At 40.9% G+C, this 22,309-nt stretch overlaps 2 protein-coding genes across 4 annotated transcripts in view; both read right to left on the minus strand.

Moving 5' to 3' along the window:
- Positions 1-674: 674 nt before the first annotated feature.
- On the minus strand, positions 675-19,145 carry LOC119724930 (ATP-dependent 6-phosphofructokinase-like). Of its 2 annotated transcripts, XM_038196250.1 has the most exons (22): positions 18,813-19,145; positions 18,533-18,606; positions 17,170-17,247; positions 16,611-16,800; positions 16,133-16,188; positions 15,458-15,567; positions 14,349-14,502; positions 13,901-13,996; positions 13,343-13,435; positions 12,976-13,101; positions 12,210-12,274; positions 11,787-11,877; positions 10,095-10,241; positions 9,214-9,284; positions 8,737-8,775; positions 5,977-6,064; positions 4,788-4,940; positions 4,023-4,249; positions 3,222-3,333; positions 2,584-2,683; positions 1,791-1,896; positions 675-981 (listed from the first exon to the last, which is right to left on the minus strand). In XM_038196250.1, exons 1-22 carry the CDS (start codon positions 19,021-19,023, stop codon positions 864-866), a joined length of 2,505 nt encoding a protein of 834 aa, XP_038052178.1. In that variant the 5' UTR covers positions 19,024-19,145; the 3' UTR covers positions 675-863. The 2 variants fall into 2 exon arrangements, with proteins under 2 accessions (XP_038052178.1, XP_038052179.1); XM_038196251.1 differs by lacking the exon at positions 8,737-8,775.
- A 752-nt stretch (positions 19,146-19,897) lies between these two features.
- Positions 19,898-22,309, minus strand: part of LOC119724931 (adenylyl cyclase-associated protein 1-like) — a 28,006-nt gene continuing 25,594 nt past the window's right edge. For both annotated transcript variants that reach the window (XM_038196253.1, XM_038196252.1), the window contains exon 13: positions 19,898-22,091. In XM_038196253.1, the coding sequence (XP_038052181.1) occupies positions 22,008-22,091 (84 nt within the window). In that variant the 3' untranslated portion in view covers positions 19,898-22,007. The remainder of the gene's footprint in view (positions 22,092-22,309) is intronic.

Consider the following 22,309-nt stretch of genomic DNA (forward strand, 5'->3'; position numbering starts at 1 on the left):
ACCGGGCTTAACTCACAGGAAGTGTTTGAACTTTATACATCAATAAAGATACAGTTGAGTCTCGTTAATACAAACTCGTTCGGACCTAGCCAAATTGTTTGTTATATCAGAATTTTGTATTAAGAGGAACGTCAGTCCCATTCCTTGTGCACATAAATGCACAGTCGGGACCAAGGTTTTATGTTTATGTTTGTTATAACCAGAATTTTGTATCAACAGAGTTTGTACTAACGAGAGTCGACTGTATATTATAACTGCACACACATTGTGCAGCATATCAAGGGATTATCAGAAGTGCATGATAAAATGTTAGTCATACAAAATAAATGACAGTTGTTAACCTATGCCTACATTTGTTTACTGCAACCAAATATATGTACATTAAATTAGGGCAATGCCACGAGAAAGTGGTCATGGCTGAAAATTGGAAAATTTATGAAAACTTCAGAAGCATCACAACGTCAAATGTGGCATCAAATGAAAGGGAACAACTAGACCTTTTTATTTGAGTGGTATGCCAGTCAGATTAAGTGTATATTTTGTCCAAAAAAATATAGACCATTATCACGTTGCGGCCATCTTGATTTTTTCCCATTCAAATCAACATAACCAAAGTGAGGCTGAAAGGAAAAATAGTCTGGTTCCTATTTGCACAATAAACATTATCATTCAGTACTGTTACTGGATACAGGGAACATGGCTGAAATGGTGGCAGCATGATAAAGGTCTATTGTGCAAATAATTGCGAGGGCAAGGTTGCATTAACGAGAGTTAATGGTATATATTTCTGAGTTGTTCTGAATTCAGGCAATTTGTATTGGTTGACAACTGGGCTGAATTAAGGACTCACACGCAGCCCGCTTTCATTCACAGCAGGTTTCTTGTACCTCTGACTCCACGATGTACGTGCTGGCATGCTTGGCAAGGATCCTCAACAGTGGGCGGAGTTTCATCCACCACTGGTTTGTGGGGATGCGATGTCTGAAAAAGACGATACAAAATTTGGATATTAGTTATAAAATACAGTAAAATCAAGCAGCACATCCACGCCATGAAATAGTGCTTAAGCACAGCATAATTTTCTGCTATAGTAATTCTGCTAACTGTTAAGCAGTGCTATGAAATTGGGTCCCGGGATATGTGCAGGGCTGTCGTCACCTCAAGGCTTGACTATGCCAACGCCTTGCTTCAAGGAAGTTCGTCCTCAGATGCCCAGCAGCTGCAACGGGTTCAAAACCATGCTACCAAATGAATCCACAAATGTGGGAAGTATGAACACGTTAATACACCTCTCCTGCATCAACTTCACTGGCTCCCGGTCCACCACCGAATCGTCTTCAAGATCCTCACCACAGTCTACAAATGTCTCCATAACAACGCCCCCTCATATCTCACCACTCTCATTGACGTGTACCACCCCAGACGACCTGGCCTTCGGTCCGGTTCAGACAACACACTGCTTGTAGTTCCTAAAGTGCATTCTTCGATAGGGGAACGTGGGTTCTATGCTCATGCCCCACGTCTTTGGAACAGTCTTCCGAGGGAAATCCGCTCAGCACAAACACTTCAAGGGTTCAAGAACTGTCTCAAGACTTTTCTGTTCAATCCTTAACTGCCTTCACTGTTTTCACTTATTTTGAGTCTTTTTTCTATAACTTACTTTGCTGTTAAGTGCTGTGATGCCTTATGTGTAAGAGCGCTCTGTAAATGCTTGTTATTATTATTATTATTATTAGTTACAAAACATTCGCAAGAGTTGAAATGTGTTCATCCAAGGGATGCAAACTTACTGAAAATCGGTGGTTGCTTTCAGTTTCTGGACTGGCCTGAAGCCAAGACGTCTCTTCTGTATGCCCAGCAAGCAGGCCGTGTCTGGACTGTTGGTGTACACAACACCTGTAGGCAAAGGGCAACGAACATCACAATGGTCACATTACCATTTTTTTCGGGGTGGGTAATACGCAACAAGGTACTTTTAAAAGTCGAGTATATCATTTATAGCTTTCCAAAATATAAGTTAGGAAATTATTGTTGAAAAGCATTGGTTTAAAGATAGTAATGGCACTAAACTCCCTGTGAAATTATTCTTTCTGGCATGCTGTCATATTGAAAAAACAATTAAAGAAGACATTTCCAAAGATGTGTATAAAGACGCATTTTTGGAAATTTCTGTTAGTAGTTCGTTTTTAATTCGGCGAAGCTGTGAATAGGTGCGTGCAAGTGTAGACATGACGCACTTGCGCGCGCGGTTGCTATTTTGTTGGTTCAGTGTGTGACATCGCGTAGCTGCAATCGGCTGAATGAGAACGGATTTTGGAGGATTCAGGAATGGTCCTAGCAAAATTGTACGGCATTATGGGTTGGAGGCTTCTGGCTAATGCCACTTGGACAAATATATTAACCGTCAACATAAGGCTGGATAGCTCAGTTGGTAGACCGCCGGAACGGCAATCCGAAGGTCGCAGGTTCAAACCCACACTCCAGCCAATTTCTCTGTTCAACTTCAACAATTTCCACAACTAGTTGGTTTCCCTCTGGGTTTATTTGAGCTAAAATTTCATTGTTAGAGTCAGTAACACTTACCGTCTTTCACGTTTTTCTCGATTTGTTCTCGGAGGAACTCCGATGCCCGGACAGCAAGCTTGGTGCCCATGTTACGATCAAACACAGATGGTGAGCCTCCCTGGAAAGGAGAAGAAAAGGACAGATTTACATCTAGGGTTTGAATCAATTCACGCTGGGTTTATTTTGACAAGAAAGGAACGAGGCGCGGGATTTCTTTTCACTTGACCTCAAGCCAGGCGGGTTGAAGCCATCACCCTCGGGCAGCACACTCATATTTCCGGCCTCGCTTGCTGCGAGCGAGTTGCTGACAGATATTTTCGGCCTAGCTCGCTGCGAGCGAGTTGCTGACAGAAATTTCCGGCCTCGCTCACTGCGTGTTTATCCTTCATTCGTTCTGAATACCGCAAAACCTTTGTGGGTATACACGTCATCCGGCGCGAACAGGTTAACAGGAACAATATTTCTCTGGACTTGACTTGGGACAAAATGACTTATAATGGTCTTGTGAAGACTTGTGAAGACTTGTGATGGACTTGTGAGGACTTGTGATGGACTTGTGAGGACTTGTGATGGACTTGTGATGGACTTGTGATGGACTTGTGAGGACTTGTGAGGACTTGTGAGGACTTGAATCCAATACCGACATATAAACCAACCTGCTGCATGTGTCCCAGCACATTATTGCGTGTGGTGAAGACGTCCTTGCCTTCTTCAGCAAACAGCCGCTGGATGAAATCCGTGGAGAAGTTGGCGTTGGCTTTCTCATTCCTAGAAGACGTTTGAGGATCAAAGGAGAAACAAAGAGATGAGAAATCGTTGTGACCTCTTTTACTTGTTGTGACTTGTGATGGGCTTGTGATTTTGATTTGTGATGGACTTGAGATTTGACTTGTGATGGGCTTGTGATTTAACTTGTGATTGGCTTGTGATTTGACTTGTGATGGGCTTGTGATTTGACTTGTGATGGGCTTGTGATTTGATTTATGTTGGGCTTGTGATTTGACTTGTGATGGGCTTGTGATTTGACTTGTGATGGGCTTGTGATTTGACTTGTGATTGGCTTGTGATTTGACTTGTGATTGGCTTGTGATTTGAAATGTGATGGGCTTGTAATTTGACTTGCGATGGGCTTGTGATTTGACTTGTGATGGGTTTATGATTTCAATTGAGATGGGCTTGTGATTTGACTTGTGATGGGCTTATGATTCACTTGTGATGGGCTAGTGATTTACCTTTTGATGGGCTTGTGATTTTACATGTGATGGGCTTTTGATCTGACTTGTGATTTTAACTTTGATGGGCTTGTGATTTGACTAGTGATTTGACTTGTGGCTTGTGATTTGACTTGTAATATGAACTGTGATATGACCTGCGATGGGCTTGTGATTTGACTTCCGATGGGCTTGTGATATGACCTGTGATGGCTTGTGATCTGACTTGTGATGGACTTGACCAACCTGAGCAGCAGTCCCCTCTGCACATTGTCCGAGATCTTGGCCTTCAGATGCTCCACGTCCGCCTGCAGGTCCGCGATGCCAAAATGCTCCTCAAAGATGTATGCGGCGTCAGCACCACCAGCGAGGGCGCTCATCGTCGCGAGGTAGCCGCAGTAGCCGCCCATGGTCTCCACGATGAACACGCGGCGCTTGGAGCCGCTGGCCGACTGCTTGATCTTGTCACACGCCTGGAGATGTCAAAGGTTAAAAGTCAAAAGTCAATCAAGGTAGGCGTTCAACAATAGATGGCACTACGCTTGACTACTCACATGAGCTCAATGTGTAGGACACATCAACGCTTTTGCACACTGGTTTGCGTAAATAGTAAGTGTGGCATTGTATAGCAAAGTACGTGCAAACAATTTTTCATCTGAATGAGCAAAAACGGGTAATATCTTTACTATAGCAGCATAAAATGGCCAAGGGTTAAGGCTGTTTATTTTTGAATAATTTAGTATTTGATTATTTGAAAAGTTTCATCGAATATTCGAAACTCACCGATCAGGTTTTATACGTGCCAGCTGCAACTTTGTGCCGCTCCGGTCAAAAGTTGCATGCAAAGCGCGCCGGTTAAAATTTGCATGTGGCGATAGACGTTATGGGCCGCTGATCAACTTTTTCAAACGCCTGTTGTAGTATCGAGATTACCGTGTGTACATCGGCATATTTTTTTAAGTAATTGATTTGCTGTCTATCTATCCAGATGTATTCACACGTATAACGTACCTCTGTTATGGCGTTGAGGGCGGTATCACACCCCAGACTGAAGTCTGCGCCTGGCACATTGTTGCTGACCGTAGCTGGGATGATGACCATGGGAATACAGAGTGATGGGTACTTATCACGAGCCTCCGACATCTCAATGATGCTCTGATAACCCTGTGAAAAAGAAAAAAAATTCATTGTTGTGGATGGTTATTTGATCTTTAACTCTGTTGATCAATATAAATCGTTAAAAAAACATGTGTTTTAGGCCAAAAAAAAAAATACTCGGTCTCCGGTCAGGCCAAAGTTCCGGAATTGATGCGTTGATGCGGTTTTTTTTTTTTTTTTTGCTTTTTTTTTTTTTAAGCTTGGATTGTACAGACAAGGTGGGGTACTATTTTGCTTTTTTTGGTGTCCTCATGTACATTTGTGTCCTCCATAATTTGCCTTGGTGCCCTCGATCATTTGCCTTGGTGCAATTTCCCATTCCTTGGTGCTCTTTGGTAAAAAAAAATTGAGGAGGTGCGGCAATAGAGGGCGCTGTTGGAGCTACCGCGGAACATTTTTGAAAAAAAAAAGGTTGACGCGCATGATTAAAATCGACGCGCGCGCTGACCAGAGACTGGCTTATTTTTTTTTTTGGCCTTACTTTGGACAACTATCATTAAAAGGATTCAGGCAGTTTACTCATTCAAAAATGGGACAATAATGGGTACTTTATATAGTGCTTTTACATTTTGTGCTTTTCAGTGTTTTTAGATCAAAGCGCTTTTACATCATTTTTACCCTGCTCATTAGGCCAATGAAACACTCAAAATACTATCTCAGCTCCCTGGGGAGTATACAGCTCGATGCTGCCATTTTGGTGCAAAGCAGCTAAGATCAACCACAATAACCATCTCTGCCCTCACAGGTACCCATTTACTCCTGGGTGGGGAGAAGCAATGAGTGACAAAGTGCCTTGCCCAAGGGCACACGCACCATGACCCAGGCTGGACTCGAACCCACAACCTGCAGAATTACCCACAGACCATGAGTTCAATGTTGCAGACCACAAGGTAATGGCACTCCACATATACATACAAAGCAGGTGAATCCAAAGTCACAAATTGAATTATAAAACAGCAAACTTATTGGCTTCATTAGAAAGTGAGTTACTTCAGTCTGTATTTTGGAATTTCCTCTTTTTTATTTCGGTGATTTGCCATACCTCGAATCCCCCAATCACCAGTAAGCCGTGAATGTTGAATTTCTTGAATTTCTCGGCGACTTTGTCAAGAATCTTTGCCGGTGTCATTCTGCAAAGGTTACAAAAAAAAGTAATTACAGACATTTAAACCCAAAAATAATAGTTAAAAAAAATTCTGAGAAAAAAAGTGGAGAAAATCACTAACATTTCGATTGTAATTGACCAATTACTGTATATGTACATGTAGGTGCAAATGTTGAGCATTGGTGCAATGCTGACTTATAATGGCAAATAGTAATGAGACAAAATATGGTCAGACTTTACAAAATTTTACCGCAATTACAGACATATTTTGTTTCTTATGTGGTAGCGGTTCGTGGGTGAAAGTGGTTCGTTTTGATAACACCCTCTAACGGCGGGTGATCGCGTATCCCATATACAACAACTTCTTGAAACAAGACTAGCCTAGAAGCTGTACTTTGGCACGGGAGACACACGTGTATTGAGCAGGATGCCTCAGTAAAAAAAAAGAGTTCTACTACTTTACAAGATTAGACACTCCAACAGGTTTAACTTGCGATTATATTGCTCTCACTCAGATTAAGTTGACAATTTTTATCTCAGTGCATTTTGCACACACCGTCGCGCCCGCTCGTGTAATGGGTATTAGTTACAGAACCTTAGAAGTGCGTATCCTACTGCAATGGTATATGAGCTGTTTTTAGCCCTAACCTTCGCAAATCCTCCAAATCCTCTTTGCAAAATGGAGGATTTTGCAGGATTGAGGCTATATGGCAAAAATGTGTGGCTGATTTTGCAGGATGCACTGTGTCAAGGTCTTGGGCTAAACCTTGTGTTGCTTATGCTCCGCCGTGCATAAATTTAGTCCTAGATTATACTTGAGATCCCCTGCACTGCTCCAGAATGTCACTGGCTCTGCCTCAACATATGGGCAGTGATTACTGGAGGATTTTGCAGGATTGAGGCAGTTGTCACCCCTCCAAGGACAACATGCAAGAAAAAAAATTCTAGGTTGCATCCTAGCAAAAATGCCTAGGGAGTTAAGGTTAATCATGCCTTGTTAGTCACTCATTCCTCTTGGATTAATACTCACAATTCTCATGCATTACTTCCCTTGTACGTACATTCAAACCCCCCCCCCCCTCCACCCTCCCCCCCCCTCCCATCTACAGCCCAAACTGAAAAAAAGGGTTAATTTCTATTTCAACACACCACCCCATACCATGCTTTATTTCACTCAAGCCATTATCTCATTTAACAAAAACCAGAACCAAAGAACGGAAATCATTCAGATCTATATCTTCCAAGCATGCAACTTTGCCTCGGATCCGCTGATTTCCTCGTATTTTTACTTCTCATGAATGCCATTACAAATTGAAAAATACCTTACAAAGTCTTGTGTGGTTTGGACTTTCCTCGTTTTTCAAAAGTCCCAGTTACATGCCTGATCTTCGTGACCGTATGATTAATTTCAAATCTGCCCGTACCCTTTGAAACCTCAGTTAAAAAAATATGCCAAAACCAAATGAGCAAAATTTACAACTAAGTTCATGAAAGTCGGCAGATACATCAACATGATTGCAAAAGTGAGAAATTCTTGACCAGCGAAGGGAAAAAATCTAAGTTTAAGAGAAAGACGATAGTTTATAACAGACTTTCATTAAAAAAAAAGGAATTATGGAATTGCCATTGTTGTTAGCTTCTATGGAAGAATTCTTAAAAGAATGCAGCAGTTTTTGAGGCAGGCAAAAAATAATGAACAAAAAAGTAAAAGATGAATTGCCAGTAGCAATGGTTAAGCCGTTTGTGATTAGTAGCTCCTTAGCGTACCGTTTGCACTGATTATGTTTCCAAATTGAGCATTTTATAGTTGGGCTTTGTGCTTAATATCGTTCAACATTTGACGCTAATCATTACAAACAGTTATAAAGAAAAAGGAACTAGTTAATGAATAATATCAAGAATTCGTCCATATGAATAATGAGTTATATGAGAATCATTTTTTAGGTAAAAAATATACCGTAATTGTGGATGACGACATTGTGAAATAGACTTTGGAAATTGTTATCTATCGAACAGCGCTTAATTGTCAACGCTTCGCCCTGTATCAATAATCGTACAGACTGGGCGAGACGTTCAAAGTCGCCGTGCTAAAAAAAAAAAAAACGGAAGGAGCTTTTTTTAAGCAAGCAAAGTTTATAGCGTAACAGCACGATAGCCTTCATTGAGCTATTTAATGCCTGGCTGGAACACTGGCTTGAACGCATTTTTTTTTGCACGGGAGTAGGGGGTGCTTTAGTATATTCTAGGACCCCATCCAAACAGTTGTAGGTGCACCCACAGTACCCCCATTTCTGCTGGCTTGGGTATTAAGCAGAAGCATTCAGTCAGTACAAAATAACAAAATGGTTTAGGCTCAGAATGAAAAAAAAAGACACATTTAAAGGCGTACATGTATATAGCATACACTTGGGTGGGTCAATTTGTACCGGATGAAAGGTATTTGATTTTTATTCAGTTTCTGTAGAAGTTTGTTTTTAAACAGCTACAGAGTGGACATTGGTAATGGAACTTCCCGATCAGTACACCAATCTCTTCCATTACAGAATGCACTTCAGCAGGCGGGCTACCAGACCCAGGTCAGTGTGGCCACTTGCCCGGGGGGCAAACACAACAACCCAACTAAGAAAATGCCCATTTTGGAATCTGCACGACATGTACAGAATGAGAAATTCAAATACGTAAAAAAAACAAGAATACCCATGAGGCATTGGGCTGGTATTCCCTGGAAACAGACCACTGTAACATAGGAGAAAACAAAGAACATGGCAACGCTTGACACAAGGGTTCCAAAAAAGATCACAAAAAGGGGGGGGGGGATATAAATTCTTCTAAAAAGGGAAAGTAAATGAAAAGTAGTTGCACAGCAAAATGTTACCTTACATGCATGTACACGCATCACTAAATTTTTCTAAGTGATAGCATTGACATAATAAACAAGATATACGTGTAATCGAGTCCATCTCAAGTCCAGTCACAAGTAAATCACAAGACCATCACAAGTAAATCAGAAGTCCGTTCACAAGAACCAGAGAATGCCAATTAAAATCTTAACAGCAACTTCCGAGATTTTAATTTTGGGGTTGGTTTTCACGCACTGCAGTCTCTGTGCATGTAAGAAGATGCTTCAAATACACAACTTTGCTTTGAATGAGAATCCCTTGTTTTTAGTCTTACCTGTTGGTTCCCAGCAATGAGCCACCGATTCGGACCCAATCCCCCACGTCCATCCAGCCAATATGGTGGACCTAGAGGTCAAAGGGGAGAGGTCACACAGCTCAGCAAGATGTCAGAGACGCAATGCTTTATTTCATCACAAATTTACACAAAACTATCATGTCTGTTTAAGACAGGCATGCAACTCTAAACTCACCAAAAAAGAGGAAATTCCTAAATTCAGAAGACTTTGTACAGTGATTTTCAATTTTGAATGGCAGAAATGAGAATAAAAAAAGAGGCATTCAGCTGATCCGAGGAAAAGTTGCATGCCTGTTAAGAACAGGGCCCAGTTTCATAGCACTACTTAGGCCAAAAAAAAAAAATATTTGGTCTCTGGTCAGACCAAAGTTCCGGAATTGATGCGGCGACGCGGCTTTTTTTTTTTTTTTTTTTTTTTTTTTTTTTCTTCGAGCTTGGATTGTACAGACAAGGTGGGTACAATTTTGCTTTTTTTGTGTCCTCATGTACATTGGTGTCCTCCATAATTTGCCTTGGTGCTTTTGATCATCTGCCTTGGTGCAATTTCCCATTCCTTGGTGCTCTTTGGTAGAAAAAAAATGAGGAGGTGCGGCAATAGAGGGCGCTGTTGGAGCTACCGCGGAACATTTTGAAGAAAAAAAAGATTGACGCGCATGATTAAAATCGACGCGCGCGCTGACCAGAGACCAACTTATTTTTTTTTTGGCCTTAACAGTAATAGCAGAAATAACGGTCTCTGATCAACTATTTGGATATTCGTTATTTTCAGCACACCAATACAACTGACCACGATATATATCCCCCCCAAAAAACTTTTAAAAATAAAATGAAAAAAAAAGTAAATAAGATCCCATATTTACGTTGTCTTCGAGGAGTCCTTCGAAGCCATCATGGATTCCCAGCACGCTGTAGCCGTTGAACAGCGACGTCCTGACAAACGCACGGATGGCAGCATTCATGCCGGCTGCGGGAGCACCAATGTTCATCACGCCAACGTTCATATTGGACTGAAATAGAGAAAGATAAGGCCAAAAAAAAATAAGTCTCCGGTTTTTGGTATGCGCGCGCGTCGCCGTAGCCATGCGCGTCGGCAAAATGAAAAAGTTTTTTTCAATAAAAGATGATGTCTCAAAACTGCCAAACTCACTGGTTTGACTGGAATCCTGCTGTTGCACAATTTTAACGTGTTTTTAGATTGGGATATGATCGAGAATAAGCTTTATGTGGCCTCTTTGGACTCCCATATATTTTCACCAAGTTTAGTCGGGCACCAATTGCAGTCCTCAGCCGACATTTGAAGCAAAAAAAACAGATAAAAAAAAAAAAAGCCGCGCTGCCGCACCACTTTTTGGGCAAGCTCCATACCAGAAACTGGAGACTTTTTTTTTTGGCCTAACGCAGATGTCATGAGGAGCCGTACTGAATATGGACTCCAAATGATGAATTCAAATCAAAATTCCTTGAAATATATTTTGTCCTGATTTTCACCACGGTACAGGGTGAGTCAAAAAAAGTGGAACCAAACCCAAAGATATATATTTCATATTTATAAAAAATATGTAGCACCAAAAATATTTATGACTGGTAAGACAATTTAATACTACTTTTAGATGAATAAAAATTACTTCAATTGCTCAATCCATTCAAATTATATCACCATTTAAACGATGTGACCCTAAAATCTGTTTCGTCCAAAAATTTGATTTCAAGCATTGTTGTCACAATTGTCTTCAAACATCACCAGCGATAAAACCTCAGTTTAAAAGTTACAAATATTCAACAAAGTCCTTTTGAAGGCCAGTCTTTAAAAAAAAGTGGATTTTATAAATCCTATTGTTCGCCAAAGCAAGGTTGTTAATAAAGATATTGTGTACTACAGTTGTTGAAACAAGTATTCTGTGTCATTTTTGCTGTTGTTCCAAACAGTCAGAACACACAATCAATCGCTATTTTGGATGAAACTGATTTTAGGGTCATTTCGTTACATGGTGATATATATTGAGCTATTGAAGTAATTTTTTCATCTAAAAGTAGTTTGTGAAATTGGCTTACCAATCATAATTATTTTTGGTGCTACAACGTTTTTTTAAATATGAAATATATTTCTTCAGGTTTGGGTTCCGCTTTTTTTTTACTCACCCTGTATAACTGAATCCTGTGTGGAAAGTAAAAAATAATTTCAATGCATAGTTTGTCAGGTTGGCGTAGCGGTACTTTCCTCGCCTTCCACCGCTGTGACCCGGGTTCGAATCCCGCCTGGGCCAATATGTGGATTGGGTTTTCAGTCCCTACCTGATTCCATGGGTTTTCCCCAGAATATTCTTCTGGGCTTTTCCTCCCACCTCTAAAACTGTAATTTCTTCTCATTGTCTTCTCTCCACAGGTTTCTTCAGGCTTGCGAGCTACAGTGCCTAGGGTACTTTTGAGGAATCCTTGGTTTCATTACCAGAAAGAAATAAAATAAATAAAAAGTAAATAAATAAATAACTGAGCGACGACAGGATTGTTTAAGGATTGTGTTCGGAGTTCAGGTTATTATTGAAGTGAATTACCGCGCAAGTCTTTCCGTCTAGGCTGCAGACTTTGTCTGGTGGTTTCAGGCGAGTCAAGGTTAGGTATGTACGCAGGTTGTTTACAAAGCTCCTGTTGGTAAAAAGGAAAATGCAACCTGATCTGTGAGTAATGAGTTAATTGATATATAGACTCTCTGCGTAACTATACCCTCAATGGTAAAAATGTGGAGTATTCTTGTCATTGAAGAACATTTATGAACTTTTCAGAGAATAAATACAATGTAATACAATGTAGTAAACATGCTAATGAGTTATCATTCCAATCGCTCACCATTAAGTCATTCTTCGTTTCCAATCGGTAACAAATCAGAATAAAGGAAAGCCAGATCAGAATAAAAGGAAGCCAGTTGTTTTGCCAGGAGACAAAAAAAAACAGTTTGGAAAAGAAAAACATTAACGAACCTTCCTCTTAGCTCAGCCGCCATTTCAAACTTGCCTTCCTTTAGAGCCTGGGCAACCGCTTGTGTCTGTAAGAAAAGACATGATAAGAAATTGAAGGAATGACTCGCGATGTCTTGTGATGATCTGTGATGCCTTATGATGACTTGTGATGACTTGTGATTGACTTGTGATGACTTGTGATGGACTTGTGATGACTTGTGATTGCCTTGTGATGACTTGTGATTACTTGTGATGACTTGTGATTGACTTGTGATGACTTGTGATGACGTGTGATTGACTTGTGATGACTTGTGATGACTTGTGATGACTTGTGATTGACTTGTGATTTACTTGTGAGGACTTGTGATGACTTGTGATGGCTTGTGATGACTTGTGATTGACTTGTGATGACTTGTGATGACTTGTGATGGCTTGTGATGACTTGTGATTGACTTGTTTTGACTTGTGATTGACTTGTTTTGACTTGTGATTGACTTGTTTTGACTTGTGATTGACTTGTGATTGACTTGTGATTGACTTGTGATGACTTGTGATTGACTTGTGATTGACTTGTGATGACTTGTGATGACTTATGACGACTTGTGATGGACTCGACTACAAGACTAGTTGATAATAATTCACCACTGCAGTTCATCACTATTGACACTTCGGACGTTTTTCCACTGCTAATTTGCAAGAGAAATTTAGAGTCAATTCTGAATAACATTTTGACTAATACTTGCAAAATTTTGGACGAGGGTTTGGCATTTCTAGGAAAGACACTTACTCTAGTGACGCAATCCATCAGGGGCGTTCTGATGGCCTTGTTGCCATCTAAGGTAACCACGTAGGCCGGCATTTCCTGATCGGCATCGACCAATGAGAGTACAGCTTCAGCTCCCATACGACAACCCTGGAAAAATATGAACAAATATCCAAACATATTTACAGTACATTAAAAAGTTTTTAAAAGCTGCAATAACAAAAAATTGAGCAATGCCTGTTGCATTATTGCATTTGAACTGACCATCCAAAAACAAAATTGTATTAAAAATCTAACCATTTTTTCTTCCTTTTTTTTGATAGTGAAACCGGGAAATACAACATGACTATTTTTGCCTCATTCAGAGAAAATAGTCTCAGTTAACACTTACTAGAATTCTGTCAAATGCCGAGGGATTCCCTCCGCGCTGCACGTGACCAAGAACGGTGATTCGCGTGTCATGGCCAAGGCGTGTGACTATCAACTGTTGGGAAACAATAGACAAAAATAGAATGAATTTCACATATACAAACCATTACACTGCAAGTGTTATGGACAAGTAAAATAGCAATTCATTTACTTCAAATACTAAGCTGTGAGTGTCTTGTATCAACCTTGATAAGTTGTGCAATAACTGGCGCCACGATGATCACGATTTGCTGGTAAGTCATTTTCAGTCGTTAAGCCACAACTTATGCCCCTTAAAATGATTGCGCAAGTTACTCCATAATTTGTTGCGCAAGTCGCGGACTTACACACTATGAAACTTTCGTGAAATTGTCATAACTGAAACTGGCGTGATAAATTGTGGCGTAAGTGGACTTATGCCGTTGCGTAAAGTTTCGTGAAATCGGCTGCTGGATTTACAAAATATTACACAGTTGTAACAGGCACAGGAAAAACAGTGGGCCCAGTTTTACAAGATAACCCCGATAATGACTCAACTTACATCTTTGATTTGCTGCGTTGTGATAGGGTTGCCCTGTTGATCCTTGGCACCCTCCGCAACAATGATAATATGCAGCCGCTTGCCAAACTCTCTAGTCTGAGGGGGAAAAATATGCGGACATTTTAATTTTAACCCCAACTCCCTACTGTCTTTACTGAGTACTGGACCAAGTCCGCCAAAATCCATCAATCACACTACTTCCAATTCAGATTTTGCTTTAGGCCTCCGGGCCCAAGTCCATCATACTCCATTAATTTTTAGGCAAACCTGGCCTTACAGGATGCTTTAGACTGTCATTCAGCAACAGTCCAGTAAGGTATTTCGTGATAATTTGGTAGTTTTGTTTTTTTGATGTTTGCAAACGTTGTATATTCCCTTTTAACATTTTTGGGTGGACACTATTTTTGACTGGACCCTAATATAGTGCAATTTTAATGCAGTTTCTTACCTGGGTCAATTTTTTGCAGAGTTTATCTTGCCAGTTGGTCTCGGGAGGCCATTCTGGGATGAAGATCCAATCAGCACTGCTGGCCAAACCAGCCACTAAGGCCAGGTAACCACAGTGACGACCCATGACTTCTAGAACAAAGGTCCGCTGATGACTGGTCGAGGGACAAAATAAGTAAAGTTTGAGCAATGAGTGGTCGAATATCTGGAAGTTTGGGTAAAAATCAGTTCAGTTTCTGCCATTTGTCAGGGACACTGTAAAATGGTGCAAAGCATTTCACAGCATTGACATGGAGAAAACTACCCTTTTTTTGGAACAGGTAAGGGTGGGTGGGGCCGGGATGGGTGGGGCTAGGCAAACCAGGGCTAGGGTGGAAGGTGGGCAGATAGAGCTAGGGTTGATGATGGGCAGCGCTAGGGTTGAAGGTAGGCAGGGCTAGGGTTGAAGGTAGGCAGGGCTAGGGTTGAAGGTAGGCAGGGATGGGGTTGAAGGTAGGCAGGGTGAGGGCTAAAGGTGGGCAGGGCTGGGGTTGGAAGTGGGCAGGACTAGGGTTTAGAATGGGCAGGGTGAGGGATGAAGGTAGGCAGGGCTGGGGTTGAAGGTAGGCAGGGCTAAGGTTGAAGGTGGGCTGGGATGGGGTTGAAGGTAGGCAGGGTGAGGGCTAAAGGTGGGCAGGGCTGGGGTTGGAAGTGGGCAGGACTAGGGTTTAGAATGGGCAGGGTGAGGGATGAAGGTAGGCAGGGCTGGGGTTGAAGGTAGGCAGGGCTAAGGTTGAAGGTGGGCTGGGATGGGGTTGAAGGTAGGCAGGGTGAGGGCTGAAGTTGGGCAGGGTTATGGTTGAGAATGGGCAGGGTTTTGGTTGAAGTTGGGCAGGGTTTGGGTTGATAATGGGCAGAGTTTGGATTAAAGTTGGGCAGAGTTTGGATTGAAGTTGGGCAGAGTTTGGGTTGAAAGTGGGCAAGCCTAGGGTTGAAAGTGGGCCGGGTTAGGGGTGAAGGTGTTGAAAATGGGCAAGGTTAGGGTTTAAGTGAGCGGGGCTGGGAATGGACAGCCCTGAGGGTGGTCATCAGGGCTAGAAATGGACAAGGCTGGGGATGGTAGCCTCTCACCTCTGTGCAGTTGTTGAGATGGCATCCACACATTCAATGATCCGATGCAAGGCAGTGTCGGTTCCGATGGTCATGTCCGTACCACAGAAGTCATTATCAATGGAACCGACCTGAAACATCATATTCACAGGGTTAGCCTCACTTTGGATTCACAACAATGCACAATGGCCGACTCATGGAAATGGCTAATTATTTTCGTGAGCCGCGTTAACAGATAAGTCCAAGTACCGCCCAAAACTGCCCTGCCTGTACCTCCCTGGACCCCCCCCCCCCCCCACCGAACTGCCTCTATTTTTTTATGGATTCAACAGGGAATATATACAATGTAATACAATGTAATACAATGTAACACAGTGTAATACAATGTAACACAATGTAACACAATGTAATACAATGTAAGACAATGTAAACAATGTAATACAATGTAATACAATGTAATACAATGCAATACAATACAATGTAATACAATGTAATACAATGTAATACAATGTAACACAACGTAGTACAATGTAATACAATGCAATACAATACAATGTAATACAATGTAATACAATGTAATACAATGTAACACAACGTAGTACAATGTAATACAATGTAATACAATGTAGTACAGGTGCTAATGGGTTTAGATAATTTCTCTCAAATCACAATGACAAAATGAAGCAAAGGTTTTACCATTCCAACGATGTTCAAGTGACTGCAATGTTCTTTCTCTGCATCTGTGATTAACTCTGTGAAGAAAAAAATCAAGCGTGAGACTTAACAGTGCATTTCGTTTGATCGAATATGGAAAACAGTCAGAAAATATATGAATGAAATGAATCCTTTTGCTTTGTGGAAGCAAAGTGGCAGCCAATCCTGTGGTGCGGTCTGAGGCAGTTTTTGACCACTTTAACTAAAGCTTTGAGCAAAACATCATCATTTAAACATCATTTTTTAGTTTGGAGTCATTGAACCTGCTATTCTGAGCTACAGAATCAAATGTAGGCTACAATTTTTATTCGGGGATGAAAAAGTGGGGGAACAAACGGTGTGATATCCTCCACTTTAAAAAGTGGAGGGGAATTGCCCCCCTCCCTCCCCCACAGATTGACGTCCATGTCTCTGGGGTCAGCAGAAATTTGAAGCAGTGAGGGTCAAGTATATATCGCACCCTCCTCCGAGAGTTCAGTCAGATGCTCCGCCCACTCTAGCCGGAACAGATTAGCCCCCGTCAGGCTGCCGTCCCCACCGATCACCACCAGGTTGTTGATGCCACGCTTGATCAGGTTCAGCGCCGCCTTCTTCCTTCCCCAGCGCTCGCGGAAGTCTTGGCACCGGGCACTGCCGATCACTGTACCCCCCTATAAAAAATGGTAGATTCCACTGATGAAGCTCGTTCAAAGAGGACGGTTGAGAACCATTTAGGTGAAAGAATATGCGATATTACAAACTTAAGGTTGGTAGAAAACAATTTAACAAATTTGGTCTAAGGGATGTAGATAGTCATCTGGCTAAGGTGAGACTGATACAAGTCTAACTCACAAGGGGGAGTCAGCCAGTCGGTCAGTCAGAGAGATAAGTGCAAAACGGACTGTAAGCCGGCCCTCTGCAACCAGCGAACTACAAAGTGGTCCACTGTGACATTTTTTGCAAGTCAACTTCACAAGTGACAGTGAGTCAGTCAGTCAAAAATGCGTGCCAACTATGGATTGATGAGCGAGGCATCTTACCCGTTGAATAATACCAGAGACGTCTTTCCACGTCATATCTTTAAAGCAGTTGCCGCCATCAACCATGCCTTGGTAGCCCTGGCAGAAAAAAAGAAGCAACGAGTCACTATTACTATGCACAATGATTGAACTGTACTATGTCGAAAAGGAATTGACACGAGTGGGACTCAAATCTATGATCTTCAGAGCACCGTACCAAAGCTTCACGGACAAAGTTATCCAGCTCTACATGTAGATGTCTGTATATGGTGGGCGGTTACTCCTAGAACTATGAGGCTCCACGTAGTGGAGCCTCATAGGTTCAGAAGCCCGCAAAATTGTTGTCAGCACAAAACACTAATTAAGTACAAAAACGTCCATCCCAAGCAGGCCGTTTTTCACAGAACCGCTGCACAGTTTGCCCCTAAACTCCATACAATACCTCATGACATACTCACGTTATGTGCACCCAACAAACATCGGTGGATTCTGTCTGTTTTTCGGCAAAAATGATGAAAAATATGCCCTTTCTGCACTGAGCCAACCTAACACTTGAAACGAGCACGCGTGCAGAATGATTGCAGTCATTTTCGGTTCGATCGCTCGGAGCGCGCCGCGGGGGGTACGTATTTGCACTTGTACGCATGCGCATACTATCGTTCCGCTCCTACACCATACCCCCCGCGGCGCGCTCCGAGCGATCGAACCGAAAATGACTGCGATCATTCTGCACGCGTGCTCGTTTCAAGTGTTAGGTTGGCTCAGTGCGGAAAGGGCATATTTTTCATCATTTTTGCCGAAAAACAGACAGAATCCACCGATGTTTGTTGGGTGCACATAACGTGAGTATGTCATGAGGTATTGTATGGAGTTTAGGGGCAAACTGTGCAGCGGTTCTGTGAAAAACGGCCTGCTTGGGATGGACGTTTTTGTACTTAATTAGTGTTTTGTGCTGACAACAATTTTGCGGGCTTCTGAACCTATGAGGCTCCACTACGTGGAGCCTCATAGTTCTAGGAGTAGTGGGCGGTCACCCAATTTGTCGCTATACACTTTGTTCATGAGGTGCATGTCAGATGACATAAACTGATGTATCTTGCGACCAGCGATTGTGCCTATTCTTGCCCAATGCTGAAATCCAAGAAAAAAAGATTAACAAGGATCACTGTCTCAACGGATGCCCACTGTTTTTTTTTTATTTTACTTCGTCAAATTCAAATGCACAGCAAAGGGAATCTAGCCTTATGTTGACAGCCACGAATGTGTCGCTTTCTTTATGTTCACGGAGCACTTGTCAGAAGCCGTAAAAAATCATATTATTATAAAATCATAGTTATTAAAAATACTGCATTAACTGCTTTGAACGTGTTCCTGGTCTACTAACCTCATGTATAGCATAGACTTTGAATCCAACGTAGATACCCATTCGAACGACAGCACGTACAGCAGCATTCATTCCTGCAATGCAAAACAAAACAAAAATCTTCTTCTCAGTCTCACCATCTCACTTCTGAAGTTCTGTTGCCCGAGGCGAAGGCTAAACAGACAATCATCAAATCTAAATTAAATATTCCTCCCACCAAGGAGTTAATACACAATCACTGCCCACCTGGTGGTTGGCTACAAACTTTCAAAAAATGAGGCAATTAAATTATTGAACGAACCTTGCGAGTCGCCTCCGCTCGTGAAGACCGCGACGCATTTACCGGTGCCCACCATTCCAAAGCCCTGGCCGGCCCGGGCGAACTTTGACACCGTATCGACGTAACTGTCGTCGCCGGAAAAGGACATCGTCCGTCCCATTGAGCCCATGTCCGGCATATCAGCCTTCAGCTTCTTGATGTTTTGGGATTCTTCGTCAAAACCACCAGACATTTTGGTGAATTAGTTGATTTTTTTGGTGGTTAAAACTGGGTAAAAAATGTGACCTTTCTGACAGACAATGTAGTGCCTGCCGTACACAACCCTGCACGTACGCCGAAAGACTGGTGCACTGCTTCATTTATGCTTGCTTGTCACGTCAGTGATTGTGTACCGGGTACCAGACGTCAGCAGACGATCAATTTTTCAGAGTTAGACACGCCCCATTTGTCCAGGGATAACACACATTCTTGTAAACCGACACGTAAAAAGTAATTGATTCTAAAGACCTCAAACTCGAAAGACCTGCACAGACCGTGATTTATAAATAATGTATTGTGTATTTTTTCCACGGAAAGTTAAGAAATTGTGCATTTTCCAGTAATTTGCAAATAAAATTTGTCGGACGAAAAAGGGAATGGTTAGCCAACCAGCTTAGACCACTCCCTACTCGCCCCCCCCCCCCCCCCCCCCAAAAGGAACACTTAATTTTCTTGCTCTGATAAAAAATACCGTAACATGTACAGGCAAATGCAAGCATACATTCTGAGCCAAGTTGTTATTTCAGTCAAAATCAATCAAGTGACTGTTTACAGTTAAGAGCTCCCAGCCTACACAAAGCAGGATTGACTGGCTGTGACTGTTTGTGTAACTTGAACAGCTATGCTTTGACTGTAGGTGATTGATAAGCCAGCTGTGCCTGCCACTTGCCTGCTTTTGTCTGTTGACTGAATTTGGCTAGTCACAGTGCTTGCTTTTAAATATGATCCGACTGTTGGTGACTACCATGTGTAAAAGGCACGGCAGGGAAGACAATTGATTTTTTTTGACTGTCTGTGACTGTTCAGATAGCAGGAGGGTAAAATAAAATGACACAAATAAAATAAAATCCAATCAAAGTCCTTTTGTGACTTTCTCTACTTTTTTAATGAGCATTCTTCCGTACACTTGACAAATGAAATTTTAGAAGTTACAAAAATCAACTTTAGTTTCATTCAGTGCTCAGCATTACGAGCCGAAATAATGCAATCTTGTCAGTACAAATTAGTCAGAGATACCAATACCATTCAGTGGAACGGATATAATAGTTTAAATCTGTTTAAAAGTTGAGAAATAACTGCAGAAATAATCGACAGAATAAGATAATTATCCTACGCTAGTGTACGTTTCATTCCTTGAACATAAAGGATGACGATTCAATTTTTTGGATAATGTCAACAATTTTTTTTTTTTCAAATTTATCTGTTGATTTTCACAAATACCAGTCATTTGTTTCAAGGCATTCTTTCCTGCAATTATATATTTTTGGATCAACAAAATTGAATTTAATTTAATTTAATTTTAAAAACAAACTCCCATATCTCCAGAGCTACAAGGTCTACTTATGCGTATTCCATGTTGAACAAAACAACACACTAAAAAACATGGCTTCTAAGCAAACAATCTATACATAAAAAAAATCCAGGAAGTATAAATGTTTTTCCAATTATTTTCTCAGAATCAAAAACATATATGCCCAGGCAGGAAGTGAATATTTTATTTTTAGAATAGCAGAAATTAGTCATACTAAAACCAAAACCACATTATATGGCATATACAAGTTTACTGTCGTTAATTAATACATGCTCCGCATTGATCAAAATGCATCATGAATTTTTGAACCGTATATTAAAGTCATTTTTGCGGTATCCGTTGAAAAATGATAGAGAAGAACATGAAATATTCAAAGTCGTAGCCATGACATCGCTGAGGTTGTCTGCTAGTTGCCATAGTAACTGGTTCCCTCTTTTTGTTACATGTTGCATTAGCTCACATGAAAACCTGAACAGAAATCTATGGCGGTGTAGGGGCTGCAAAAATATACATGTTCCAGGGCCATTCCAACGGAGCTGTAAAGTTTTATGTATTTTGTACTATGGAAAATGCATGAACCATTTCTAAGACAGTTTTTGTGACCTCAAGACGTGACATTTTACAAACAAAGGCAAACATATGCTCACTTTTACTTCATGCAGTAACTGTTCAAGTTATAAACACTGTTAGTTTTAATTAAATTTACCTTAAAATTTACTTTTCATTTTGAAAATGAATAAAAATGCTACAAACTGTTAACTGACTGGATGGACCTAAAATATACAAATCAAAGAAGTTTAGGGGGCTAATATTTCAAACCTAGCAGGATCTATTTTCAAAGATCGAAACATAAGGCCCCCTAACTTTGTTTGATTTCTTCACTTTGGTTAAATCCACAATAATTTTTTTAACAGATATTCCATGATTACCTCAAAGTATGTTACCAAATCTGCATTCAAGCATTCATGCATATTCATGAGCAACGTAGTCCTGTCCTCTTATTGGTTAAACAATCAACCAATGAGAACTTAGTTTGATCCAACTCCATACCTTGAAACGTTGCTTCACGTTTTACCAAGTTTCGGATCATAGCTAAATTTCTGTCACCTCACAACTAAAGACGGTTATATGCAACAGAAATGCTTCACTAAACTTTCTATATAAAAATTCCTTGTTAGCTCAGCTGAATAAATTCATAAATCTTTTTCAACGCCTAGACATGCTAAGAGCTTAATAGCGATAGTTAGTATTCTCGATTATCAAATCTCAGAACACGGCTGCCAATTTTAGTGCCATTAAAAAAGTCTTCAGAGATTGCATAGGGTTACAATTAGAAAACTTTTCCTCGCCTAAACATTACGTGAAATCATTCCGTACATTCCGAAAATTATTTTGAAATTGCTACAGTCCACTTGTACTTAACAGTGAGACAACATAATCTGAATAAGGCTGTATATTTGAGAACAATTTTGTCAAAAACCTGCAGAAAAAAGTCGAATGCCACAGTTGTATGAACTCCCAAAATAAACTTGTTTAGAGTTAAGTAAAAAAAAAAATTCAATTATCTCCCTCATAATAATGTACTTGCTATTGTAATTCGCACCAGAATTGCTGGATTTTTTTTCCCTAGAAATATTTTTTGGAGTTTATCCGAGTGAATCGTTGCATGCTGTTACAAAGGTTTTGCCGTTGTACGTGCTCTTGAACTGCTCGGGAAGCGGAAACTCCGTCTGAACAAGGAAAGAAAAAAACAAGAAACAAAATTATGTTCAGTTGGGAAAAAGTCAGTGTTAATTACAGTAATTGTAAAAACAACATCTAATTTAAATTTTTAAAAAACACAGTCTTGTATTTCTAGGGGGAAGCGCGAACATTTACAGAACTTTCCCAGATTAGCATCAAACCAAATGGGCAATTCCAATGGGTTAAATGGGTGTTGGACATCTAG

The sequence above is a fragment of the Patiria miniata genome, unplaced genomic scaffold, assembly GCF_015706575.1.
Source record: "Patiria miniata isolate m_02_andy unplaced genomic scaffold, ASM1570657v1 HiC_scaffold_18, whole genome shotgun sequence".
Taxonomy (NCBI): domain Eukaryota; kingdom Metazoa; phylum Echinodermata; class Asteroidea; order Valvatida; family Asterinidae; genus Patiria; species Patiria miniata.

Excerpts from the sequence above, each read along its gene's own strand:
- LOC119724930 (XM_038196250.1), bottom strand. The coding sequence starts at position 19,023 with ATGTCTGGTGGTTTTGACGAAGAATCCCAAAACATCAAGAAGCTGAAG. Across the intron at positions 17,248-18,532 it reads AAGTCTATGCTATACATGAG|GGCTACCAAGGCATGGTTGA; the intron begins GTTAGTAGACCA and ends TTTTTCTGCCAG. Across the intron at positions 16,801-17,169 it reads TCTCTGGTATTATTCAACGG|GGGGGTACAGTGATCGGCAG; the intron begins GTAAGATGCCTC and ends CATTTTTTATAG.